This window comes from Lactuca sativa, chromosome 9 (assembly GCF_002870075.4).
Source record: "Lactuca sativa cultivar Salinas chromosome 9, Lsat_Salinas_v11, whole genome shotgun sequence".
Lineage (NCBI taxonomy): Eukaryota > Viridiplantae > Streptophyta > Magnoliopsida > Asterales > Asteraceae > Lactuca > Lactuca sativa.
This window is the reverse complement of record NC_056631.2, coordinates 80,138,345-80,151,257: the sequence shown is the minus strand read 5'-3', so window position 1 is coordinate 80,151,257 and position 12,913 is coordinate 80,138,345. Positions and strand designations below refer to the sequence as shown.

Genomic DNA, 12,913 nt, shown 5'->3' with positions numbered 1-12,913 from the left:
GTCTCTCAGTTGCAGAAGTGTCTGGTGGACGACTCAGCAGTAGTACCCTTGGAGGACATTCAGGTTGATGGCAGCCTGAATTACATCGAGCGGCCTGTAGCGATCCTAGACCGGAAGTCGAAGGATTTGAGGAACAAGAGGGTGGAACTTGTGAAGGTGCAATAGCAGCACCGGAAGGGATCAGAGTGGACTTGGGAGCCGGTGGAAGAGATGATGGAGCACTACCCCGAGCTATTTCAGGGACGAGCAGCAGACTTCGAGGACGAAGTCTAAAATAAGTGGGGGAGATTTGTAGCACCGGGTTCCTGGTACGTATTCCTTGTAATTTAATATTTCATAAATAATGCATTTTGCCTTGGACTCGGTGAGTTGAAGGACCAACTCGCCAAGTAGGAGCGGGATGAGACACGGGGTCTAAGCTTTGGACTCGGCGAGTCAGTTTCCAGAGTCGGCGAGTAGGCCCTGTTTGGACAAAAACCCTAACCCGGGTGTTTGCACCTTATTTAAACACTCTAACTCGGCCTCCCTTGTCCCTAACACTTCCAGAAGAGCTGTAGAGCGAAACCCTATCCCCTTTTTTTCCTTGTGAGTGATTTTGGCCTTGTGAAGGAAGTTTGAAGCTTAAGAGAAAAAGAAGGAGGTGGAAGAGTGCAAGGAGGGGAAGTAGATCCAACATCTACCCTGCAAGAGGCTTCCATTCAGGTAGAAAAGTCCCTACCATGATCACTAGTTCATTAGACCCCCTTTTGTCCCTAACTGGTGGTTTTCAAGCCCTGAAACACCAAACTCCATGTGTTGTGCTCTATGATCCGAAAGGACTTCAGATCTAGACCTTATGGACGTATTAGAAGTATAAAGTCTTTGTGGTTGAAGTGATTGAGGTCCCTATTATGTGCATGACCTCATGAAGAGCTTGGATTTGCCTTTTGGAGCTTATAGGGCCATGCATGCACGTAAAGTTTGCAACTTTACGTGATAAGCATGCCCTAGGAACATAGATCTATGGTTTGGAAGCGTTCCATGTCTCAGATTTGGTATGTATGGGAAGTGGGTCGAAGGGACTCGGCGAGTTCTATGAAGATGGTCTTAGACTCGGCCAGTTGGATGAACAACTCGGTGAGTCCTATGATGATTTCCAGGAACTCAACGAGTTGTTCTTCAAACTCGGCGAGTCATATGAACTGTTACTGAGTAAGAGGGGTTTAAGTGTAGAAGGTCCAACCCTTCGTAGCTGCACGCGGAATTAGCAATTTAACGTGTAGAAATGGTCCCAGAAACCCAAATCCTCAAGATGGATGCTCTAATGAGGATTTGGAATCGAGTAGGAGATCTGCTCGTAGGACTCGGCGAGTTGTTCTCCGACTCGGCGAGTCGGATCGCGAGTCGGTCCAATCATTCCAAGTAGTGAGTTATGTGTGACTCAGTGAGTGGAAGAGGGACTTGATGAGTTAGTACTGGGTTAGTAGGAGAAGGACTCGGCGAGTCTGTGCCATGAATCGGTGCGTCCAGTCAACTGGAAGTTGGATTTGACCAAGGAAATGACCTTGGACCAGGGGTGGGTCAGTCATCTGACCTAAGGGTATTTATGAGTTGCTAACCTATGTTATGGAATTATAGCCAGAGGATTACCGGTGCAGCAGTCAGACGTCTAGCAAGAACACTTTCAGCAGCTACTTTTCGAGGTGAGTTTCCTTTCAGTAGGAACGTGTCTAAGGCACCAAGGCCGGCCCGTATAAACGATATGATAGTATCGGAGTGTGGGCAGAGCCCGTATCTCATAGTTGAGTTTGATGATAATATATGCTAGTGTGGTAGAATTATTCTCGTTGTCTGTGTGATACTTTTATGTTTTGGTTTAGTAGCTGAGTGTGGGTGAGGCCCGTATCTCTCAGATAACGGAGTGTGGGTGAGGCCCATATCTCCCAGATAGCGGAGTGTGGGCGAGGCCCGTATCTCCAGATAGCGGAGAGTGGGTGAGTCCTGTATCTCTCAGATAGCAGAGTGTGAGCGAGGCCCGTATCTCCCAGATAGCGGAGTGTGGGCGAGGCCCGTATCTCCCAGCTAGCGGAGCGTGGGCGAGGCCCGAATCTCCCAGCTAGCGGAGCATGGGCGAGGCCCGTATCTCCATGAGTGTGGGCGAGGCCCGTATCTCCTAGCTGTTCATTATATGATTGTATGGTATGTGGTACGATGGGGGGAACTCACTAAGCTTCGTGCTTACAATTTTCAGTTTTGGTTTCAGGTACCTCTTCAGCGAAGGGGAAGGAGCTGGCACGGTAGCGACACATCATACACACACACTTTGGTTTTCCGCATTATGAGATGTTCTGGGATTTTATTCTGACATTATTATTATTTTCATGCTTTGGGTTTTCAGACACGAGATATATTTATGAAATGATATGATCGGACGATGTTTTACTACAAATATTTTACAAGCTACTTAATTTAAATGAAATTTTTGGGCGTGAAAATTGGTTCGTTACACCTCAAATGGTTCACACAACACCAAATACACTTGGAAAGACTTGAGAGAAATCTACACTTCATAAAAATCGGCTAGCCCTTTCACATATACTCTAGTGCCGATTTTGTCACCAATAAGATCTTTATATAGTGTCACAATTAGGGTAAACCCTAATTTTCATGGCTTTCAAATTCCTTGGATCCATGGGTTCAAATACACCATGGAGCATCCATGGAGCATCCTATGGGTTTTAGCTCAACTTGATAATCCATGGAGCAATAGCCCACTATACAAGTATGGATGATTTACACAATCAACCCATATATTTAATTAGTCTTCTTTTGATCACTTAATTAATCCTAGATTAATTCTTGATCAATACTAATTAAATAAACTTATTAATATATTAGAACTTATAATATATTAGCAAACCTTAAGTGTTATTTCACTCATTATAGTCTATCCAAATGCATGATGCCATGCAACCCAAATGGACCATGTCGGGTCGGGTCAAGTCTTACCAATTATAGTTATGGACTTAAACATTAATCCAACAGTGATTGCATACGCTTTGAGGCAGCTGAAGCCTCACTAGATGAATTACCCCACACACGATTTGGAATTAGGGGTTGTGGTGTATGCCCTCAATATATAGAGGCGTTATCTATATGGTGTTCGGTGTATTATCTACAACGACCTCAAGAGTTTGAAGTATTTGATGGATCATCCGAATTTAAATATGCGGCAGCGGAGGTGGTTGGATGTAGTGAAGGACTATGATTGTGAGATCTTGTACCACCCTGGGAAGGCCAATATGGTGGCCGATGCTTTGAGCCGTAAGGTGTGACAACCCGAAATTTATTTTTTCACAGTATTCCATTTCCGTTAATAAAATTTATTTTTATTAAGATTTTCCGTTAACTTTTGGGTTAAGTTAATTAAATTACGACTTTTATTTTTAACTTCATAACTATCAGAACGCATTAGAAACACGTCAAATCATCCTCAATATTCTTTTGGAAGATTTTAGTTTCAACTAAGTCGGGTTACGGCAAATTAATCGGGTACGACCAAAAGCTCAGTGTAACGTCGGTATCGGGTAGATTTCCACCGGGCCATAAACTCAACCCATATATAAGGGATTGAGTGACCACATTTTGAAGCTTTTTCACTCTCTTAAAACACTTTCTCTCACTACTCTCTCTGTAAAACTCGAGTTTGATCCAAAAACACCCCTTTCAAGATCCAAATTGGTAAGTAATCTATCCTAGCTTGTTATTAAGCTTGTTTATCATGCAAATTCGTGTTTAAATCATCCAAATGCATTAAGAACATGTGTTTACGGTTTGGGAACATCTCCCAAAACCGTGAACTCCTATAAGAGGGTTTTAAAGCCCCAAAACCCTTCCAAATCACTTCTAGTGCTTAGATATGACTTAGGGGCTTGCATGAATGGACTTAGAACACCAAAATCTTACCATTTGGGGAGTAAACTTGATTTTACGGCCCAAGAACATTCTTGGACCGTAAACACCCCTTCTTAGACCATAAACACCTCCAAAGGGTGTTTAAGTGCCCCTAACACCTTGTATGGCTTAGATTTGGGTCTAGAACTTTGTATGCTTAACCTACAACCACCAAAACACATGAATCATGGACAAACATGAGTTTATGGATGTACACTCATGTGTTTATGGTAGTAAACTCACCAAGAACATCTTCATAAACCGTAAACTCCTTTTCCTAGGTCAATTCAGGTCTCGATCACTTCCTAAGCCTTTGATTCAAACCTAGAACCTTCCCATGTGCATTGTAAGACCATTTAGCATCCAAGAACACACCACCCATGAGTTTACGGCCGTAAACTCATGGGGATATGGTCAATGGACCATAAACTCCTCAAGGAGTTTACTCTTGAAGAACAAACTCCATATTTAGGTCCTACACACCCTTAGATGCAACCCGAATCATTCTAAACACTTGGGATAAAGTGTTATTGCGTCTCAGAATGTATTATCTTATTTAATTAGTAGTTCAAAGTCTAATTAGATACAATTATGTATCTCCTCATGATTACATAGGATCCTCGCGCGTATTCAAGCCCTAAACTAACACTTAGCATCCAACCGACACATTTCTCAACTGGTGAGTTCATACCCATACGTTTTTTCCGAGTTTTTCATGTTTTTCAAGGGGGGGGGGAATACAAGCAATTCAAAAAGATTTTAGTAACTTAAAAACTGATGTAATTATACGATTTCCTGATAAACATTTAGATATCTTTATCCCTTTTGTAATATGCAGAGCATAAGGGATATTTTCTCAATATAATTACATAGTTTTCAATACGGTGTGGGAAACTTATCAAACCAATCAAATTATTATGGGAATACTTTGGGATTATCATTACTTTTTTACGAATTCAGATTTCATGCAAAGTCAATATATAAACTATGTCTGATTTAGTTTATCCATGTTTAAAGTAGAGTATTATGCTAAATAACCACTTTGAATTCAATTATTTATACTCTACTATGTTTTAAATGATTACGAAATTCGATAACGATCGAGTATACCATGAATAATTTAATACTAGCTTGTGAGATTCGTTTTCATTATACCCTTCGAGTTATCAGTAAATCCTCTCCGGAAGTATATCCAAAGTCTCCTAGAGGGAGAGCGTGGAATTTGTGAATAGATCTATTTGGGACTGACAATCCCACACCTTAACTGCTAGCTGCAGTTAGGCGGGCACGCCTGGGGTGACAAATTTTGGATATCGTTTGACGCCTGAAGAACGTCAAGGAGGTCACGGGTCAAATCAGTATGGTTATACGACTCACAGTACGTATTAAACTAATTAACTTTATTCACATATTTCTTTCTGTCTTCTTTAGTCTTATTTATGTAGTAAGACTACCTACTTTCGTACCTAGAGGGTACTCCAGTGATTAAATCTATAGTTTTATGTATTAAAACTACCTACTTTCGTGCCTAGAGGGTATTACAGTGTTTGAATCTATAGTTTTATGTATTAAAACTACCTACTTTCGTACCTAGAGGGTATTACAGAGTTTGAATCTATAGTTTTATGTATTAAAACTACCTACTTTCGTACTGAATGGTATTCTTATCGACAAACATGTTAGAAAATATGGGATTTTCTTGGAAACATGCATATCTATTTCATAACTCAGAATTAATGGTTCTCGATATTATTGCATTCTTTATCAAAGGAAATGAAGTGTTTTCACAAGAGTTAATAATCATATTTTTCCTCACAAAACATGCTTATGAACTCACCAGCTTTATGCTGATATTTTAAAACTGCTTGTATTCTCAGGTTCTCATTAGACAGGTATCCCGCGATCTTTTGGAGAAGACGGAGCGTATAGAAGTCTCGTCTGTTCTTTTGTTATATGATGAATACGTATAAAAACTTGTATCACTTTGTTTTCAAACAAATGTAAATATTTCTATGTAATGTAATGGTTGTGTTTACTATGCTTACTATGTACATTGGTTGTGATGCTACGCATGACGTCACCTCCGCCCCGGAACGTTTCCGCCTTCGGTTTCGGGGTGTAACACAAGGCGGCAAGCTTATCTATCCGAGATATTTGTTTACGGGTGACGATCACTTCACCTCTGATGGATTTCATCAAAGAGGCTCGGGTAGAGGGATTGAAAAAGGAAAACTGGAAGAACGAGCAGATTAGAGGACATATTCCAATATTTGTGAAAGACAGTCGAGGGTTGTTGACACACTGTGGTAGAGTTTGGGTTCTGGCATTGAGTGGGGTGAGGCGGAAGATTCTGGAAGATATGCATAAGTCAAAGTTTTCTATCCATCCAGGGGCCACAAAGATGTACCAAGATTTGACATTGAGTTACTAGTGGCCCTGCATGAAGAGGGAAACTGCTTGGTTTGTCGAGCAGTGCTTGACTTGTAGAAAGGTCAAGGCCAAGCATCAGAGACCCCACGACAAGGTGCAGTTGTTACCCATTCCCGTGTGGAAGTGGGAAGAGATCACTATGGATTTCATCACGAAATTGCCTAGGATGACACATGGTGTTGATTCTATCTGAGTCATCATGGACAGATTGACCAACAGTAAGCATTTTATCACGATTGCCGAGGGCATATCCACGGAGAAGCTAGCCGATATTTATGTCCGAGAGGTGGTAGTCAGGCATGGGGTGCCATTTTCGGTGGTCTCGGACCGGGACGTTCACTTCACCTCCATATTTTGGAGGAAGTTTCATGATGATTATGGAACTCAGTTGCATTTCAGTACGGCTTACCACCCTCAGACCGATGACCAGAGCAAGCGGACAATCTAGACACTTGAGGATATGCTTCGGGCTTGTATGTTGGATTTTGGAGGGAGTTGGGATACTTACCTTTCACTGGTCGAGTTCTCCTACAAAAATAGTTATCATTCTAATATTGACTAACCACCATTTGAGATGTTGTATGGGAGGAGGTGCGGGAACCCGGTTTGTTGGGGAGAGGTTGGTCATTGGGTCATGGGAAGCACCGAGGTGGTGCTTAAGACCACATAGTTATCTCACCAAGTGCACGATAGGTTGCAGTTCGTCCAAAGTCGATAGAAGAGTTATCCTGATCGGAACCATTCGAACCTGGAGTTTCAGGTGGGAGACTTGGTGCTGTTGAAGGTATCACCTTGGAATGGTGTCATTCGGTTTTGGAAGTGGGGCAAGTTGGGCCCCCGATTTATCAGTCCTTTCAGGGGTACTGTCCGAATGGCCAGGGTTGCATTCCGACTGGATCTTCCTGATGAGATCAGTCAGATCCATAACACTTTCCACGTGTCTCGATTGCGTAAGTGTGTAGTCGATGATTCAGCAGTGATATCAATGGATGACATTCAGGTGGATGAGTGCCTGAATTACATGGAGAGGCCAATTTTGATTCTCAACAGGAAAGCTAAGACTTTGTGCAACAAGGTGGTGAATCTGGTAAAAGTGAAATGGCAGCGCCAAAAGGGCTCCGAGTGGACGTGGCAGCCGGAGGACGAGATGATGGAGCACTACTCAGATTTGTTTGTATCAGCAGGTTTCGAGGATGAAGTCTAATTCAAGTGGGGGAGATTTGTAACATTCGATTCCAGGTATTTTCTATTTGGTCCTTGAAGTTTAAAATATTTAGTGAAAACGGTCCCCTTCTACGTTGGGCGTACATTTTGGTACGCTTAGTGTACATGTGCACCTTGGATTGGGAAGCTTAGCTACATACGTTGGGTGTACGTGGTGTACAAAGGGCGTACACAGCCAATGAGTAAACCTTAATTTTTAGGGCATCAACCCTATTTAAGCATCATTATGGCCTTTGGAAACTCACCTTCATCAGCCTCCACTGTTATTCATGACCCATTAAACCCTAGTTTACCCTTTTGAGTGATTCTTGAGCTTGGAAGTGACTTTTGTGTCATTTTGGTATGTTTTCAAGAAGAAGAACTTGCAGATCAAGCATTTGTTGAGGTTGAGTTTCTAGATCCAAAGTCTACATCAACTTAGGAAGCTTTTGAAGGTAAAAGTTCTTACCTTGATGATTCTTTTGGTTGTTAGAGTTTAGGGCTTGTTTATGAGTTCATTTTGGTCCCATGGGTTCTTTTGTGAGTTTGGGCAACTTTAGAAGATAAAAGTATTAGATCTCAGTCCCTTTAATGCTTTAGATGCATAAAAATGTCATCTTGGTGGTTGATAGGAGCCCATGCATGAATTTAAGTCCTTAGTGTGAGCTTTGTTGGACAAAAATGGATGTTGGGTTCCATTAAGACATGCTAAGGCATAAAGTTTCCAACTTTATGTCTTAGAACCCTATAATGGTTGAAATTTTAAAGTTGGATCGAGTGGATGTAAGGATTAAGCATTAAATGGTTTAAGGTGGTAACCAGCTCAGTATGTTGACGAGTACGCCAAGCATACTGAGATTACGCCGAGCACATCTCTCAGTAGGCTTTTGGACTTCGTTGGGATCGGGACTTATGGGCGTCAGTTAGTTTGGCTTTTGTCCTGTTTATGATGAATGAGTCTTGGAATTCTGTTAGTGGGCCTTAAGATGTATGAGTTAGGCCTTTTGGGCCTCAGGCCCCTTAATGTGTTTTGGGCCATGGTTGGTTAGGCCTATTATGGGACAAGTGAATGGGCCTTTATCTTAGGAGTTCGGACTTGGGGCTTTGGCCCACGATTATGGTTTATAACCTATCTCTGATTAGGTAATTTGTGTATGTTCAGTGTGGGATCTTCTGGTTCGGTAGCCAAGCAGTTAGTTATTTATCAACTGATTGAGGTGAGTTTTCTCATTGTATCAATGGGTCTAAGGCACCAAGACCAGCCCATTATTTATGATATAGGTTGTTAGCTATATTTGAGATATTGTATGAAAGACCATGATTTGGCCCCTGGAAATTGTACGAAAGACCAAGATTTGGCCCCTGACAATTGTATGAAAGACCAAGATTTGGCCCCTGGCAATTGTATGAAAGACCATGATCTAGCGCCTAGCAACTATTTGTAAGGCCCGGATTTGGCCTCGGCAGGAAATATCTTGTACGACTATGGTTTGGCCCATAGCACTATCTTATTTATGATTGGTATGTGGTACTCTGAGGAAACTCACTAAGCTTTTGCTTACAATTTGTATTTGTGTTTAAGGTACTTCCAGTACTAAGGGGAAGGGCCCGACTTGATGGCGCAACATTCACTCATCACTATTTTCCACATATTTGATTTTTCACTCTGATGATTTGACATTATTGTTATATGATGGTTTTCGGAACAATATGATGGCTGTAACTCTTTTTTTTAAATGAAAAAAAAAATCATCTTGGTTTTTGGGCTGTTACAAAATGTATCAAAATGATTCAATTTTGAAGGTAAATATTTCAAGTTGTTACTAAGAGCATCCACAAGGCATGACTCAATGAGAAAAATGCTATCATTGTGAGATGACACATTGACATTCAATTGATTTGGAGTTTAATGGTCATTGAATTCTTCCATTTGAAAAGAAAAAGTTCTTTAATTCTTAAATAAATATTTAAAATATGTTTCATTGAACTTAATATAGTTTAGTGCATTATAAAAATAAAATTGATAGAGTTGTATGAAATAGTGAATGATGATAAGACAATCCATCATCGCAAACTCGGATCCAAGAAGAGCAATAATATGAGCTAGAAGCAGTGATGAGGTGTAACATCCCGATGACAAGGTAACTTCAATTTTTACACTATGCTTAAAGAGATATTACATTTTGGCCCTTATGCATGTAAAAGGTTACAAAATGGCCCATAGTGGTATTTTGGTGATTTTAGCCAACGACTTAGTACGTTGGGCGTATGTTGTGTATGTTAGGTGGACCTTTGTACGTTGGGCATACACCGCGTACGTAGGGCATACGTGAAGCATCCTCAAACCCTTTTCTCCATATATAAACATCATTAACTCCCCATTTCTCATTCACTCTTCTACCTCCACTTGTCATTTCGTCCATCTAGAACCCTAATCCTCATTGAGAGTGTTCTTGAGATTTTGTGGTTATTTTTGGCGATTAAGAAGGAATGAGAAGAAAATAGGACCACCTTGGAAGAGTGAGGTTGTCACACCCCCAGCCGGCGGTGGAAACACCAGGCGGTGTAACGTCATTCCTTGTATCACAGTTATCAAATTCCTAAAAACACATGCATTTTGAAAATACATCAACATAAAGTTGGTGAGTCCGCACGTTTTGACTCAGAGTAAAAATAATACTTTTTTCCAAGTTTAAAAAGTATAGAACATAGTTTGAAAATTTCATTCTGACTCATACATGTTTCTAACATATAGTATATGTCCTAGGTATAATGGTTTACTTACTAAATAAGTAGTATACTTATAAGTTTCATATACTATGAATATAAGTGTTTGTAATCCCATATAAACGAAGGTTGCAACGTATAATTCTTATTTCAATTCTATACGAGCATGATTGTTAGGTATAATTGTTTACTTAATGAATAAGTAGAATACCTACAAGATCCTTGTACTTAGAGTATAAGTGTTTGGGAAACTTATACTTAACACTCATACTTGTATATCGACAAAGTATAATGCTTCTAAAATTGTGCTACCATGAGTCTGTCACCATTGCTAATACAGTGCCACTACCTCGGAATGGTGCTATAAGTGTCGCACCTTAATAATAGATTTATGCACGCTTCATTGACGTTAAAGTAGAATAAATTGGGCAAGTTTATCACCCTAAAAATGTTGGGTCGTAGGCGTGTAGCTAGCAACCACGAGTGGGGGTGTCAACCCGCATAGATTTACACACAACTTCCTCGTTGGAAAAATGGGCAAGTTCATCACCCATAAAATGTTGGGTTGTAGCTAGCAACCACGGGTGGGATGTTAACCCACATAAATATATAAACACAACTTCCTCACTCACACTAGATTAGCGGTTACAGTCAGAGGATTTCCCCTAAGATTTCCAATCTTAGTTGATGAATATAATAGCTCATGTAGACTTTGTCGACTTCCTATAGTTCTAACAGCAAAAGCATATTTGTGTCTAAAACCCTAAGTTACTAGACTATGCTTTTAAACATTACTCCTAAATAATATTTAGGCAGTAAAACAGCTATAACTTGAAGTAAAACTAGGTTTTATCTAACACAAAACCAATAATAGCAACATACTTGGCAAGTATATATAGAACTCCCGTATATAACTTCAGGGCTATATTAATAACATACCAGGTTTTATCTTAACATAAAACCAATAACAAAAGCATACTTAACAATTAGTATATAGAACTCGCGAGTATAACTCTTAGGCTATAACGCACATAGTATATAGAACTCCTGAGTATAACTTCGGGTCTATATTAGTAAAATCTATGATAACAACATGCTAACAAGTTTAAGATAGTTGTATGATTTCAAAATATCAGAAATATTCTAGGTATATATGATACAAAATAACTATATGCCAGTTAATATAACTATTTATGTTGATACGAATATAATATCATATAAACATAATATTAACTTTTATATAATATTTAGCATGCTTTTCCTCCTGAAAACATTAAAAAGTAAGGTCGTGAAACTCACCCTGGTAGCATTATTTTATAGAATCTAACTAGAAACGGTCAGTGGTCATGATCGCCGGGCTCGGGACAAGGAAACGCCTTCAGCAAACGAGAGAAAGGAAAGAAATTTAGGTGTAAGGATGGTTAGAGTCGAACTTTCTATTTATAGGTTGGTTTGGGCTCTCTCATGTCGTGAGCTACACATGCTCACGTCGTGAGCCCTAAACTTATCACTTCGTAGACTTGCCATTTGCATTCTAGCCTTGAAAAGTGTTCATTTGACTCCTCACGTCGTGAGAATACATGCTCACGTCGTGAGCCTTGGCAGATTAGCGTTTCTGCCACGTGCCATGCTCTCAGGCAGCTACATCTTCAGAAGGTCATAACTTTTGCATACGGGATCCATTTTTGACATTCTTTATATCCACGCGTAGGTATTTCCGAGTACTACAACTTTTTTTAGACTCTAATAGGTAATTCTAAGTCTATTTTAAATTCCTCTTGTTATAGATATTTATAGTGTTAGTGTTTATCATAACTTCTTCATGTGAAGTCAGATTTAGACGTTCTATGTATTTTTGGAATCATATGGACAAGTACTTTGATTTTTACCATAAGCTAGGTACGAAAGTTCATATTTGTATTATAATTTTCCATGAACTACAAAGTAAGTTTATTATATTACTTGTTTGACATAATCATAAGCGACTGTTGTTGACATATTTTGACTGGTGTTACAGAGGCACCTTAGATCCAGAATCTCATCACCATTTGGCATCCTCTTAAGGAAAAAAGCTTTGAACACTATGATGAGTAGTTTAAGATATTGTTAGCCTTGAAGTTGTGAACATTTTGGTCCAAGTAGCTTAGTATTATGAGTAAAGGTTACTCTAAGTCATGTGAGCCATCCTTTTAGACATTTCAGAGTGTTGTGATACATAAAAATATGATCTTGAGTGTTGTATGTATATGCATGTGTCAGATGGTCTTATTGGGTTAAGAACTTAGGTTTTTGGGCATTAAGCACTTGATAGCCATGCAAAATCATAAAGTTGGAAACTTTATGACTTAGGACATCATTTTGGGCTTGAATATGAGTTTTGTACATAAGGGCTTAATGGAATAAGCTCTTAATGAAGTTTTAGGAATGGGTTGCATACTCTGTGTATATGTGGTTAGCGACCCGTTTTTGGTAAACATCAGAGTACCTTGGGCATACTCTCTTGGTACGCAGGGCGTACTCCGCTAGGAAGGGATTTTGACTTTTGGACCTTGAACGTTGACTTTGACTCTAGTCAGGGTTGACCAAGTTAGACTTAAGGGTATTTTAAGAATTTCAAGCT

General features: G+C 39.9%; 1 protein-coding gene across 1 annotated transcript; it reads left to right on the top strand.

Moving 5' to 3' along the window:
• Positions 1–7,234: 7,234 nt before the first annotated feature.
• Positions 7,235–7,567, top strand: LOC111902139 (uncharacterized). The gene has a single exon (XM_023898008.1). The coding sequence runs from the start codon at positions 7,235–7,237 to the stop codon at positions 7,565–7,567; it is 333 nt and encodes a 110-aa protein (XP_023753776.1).
• Positions 7,568–12,913: the final 5,346 nt, after the last annotated feature.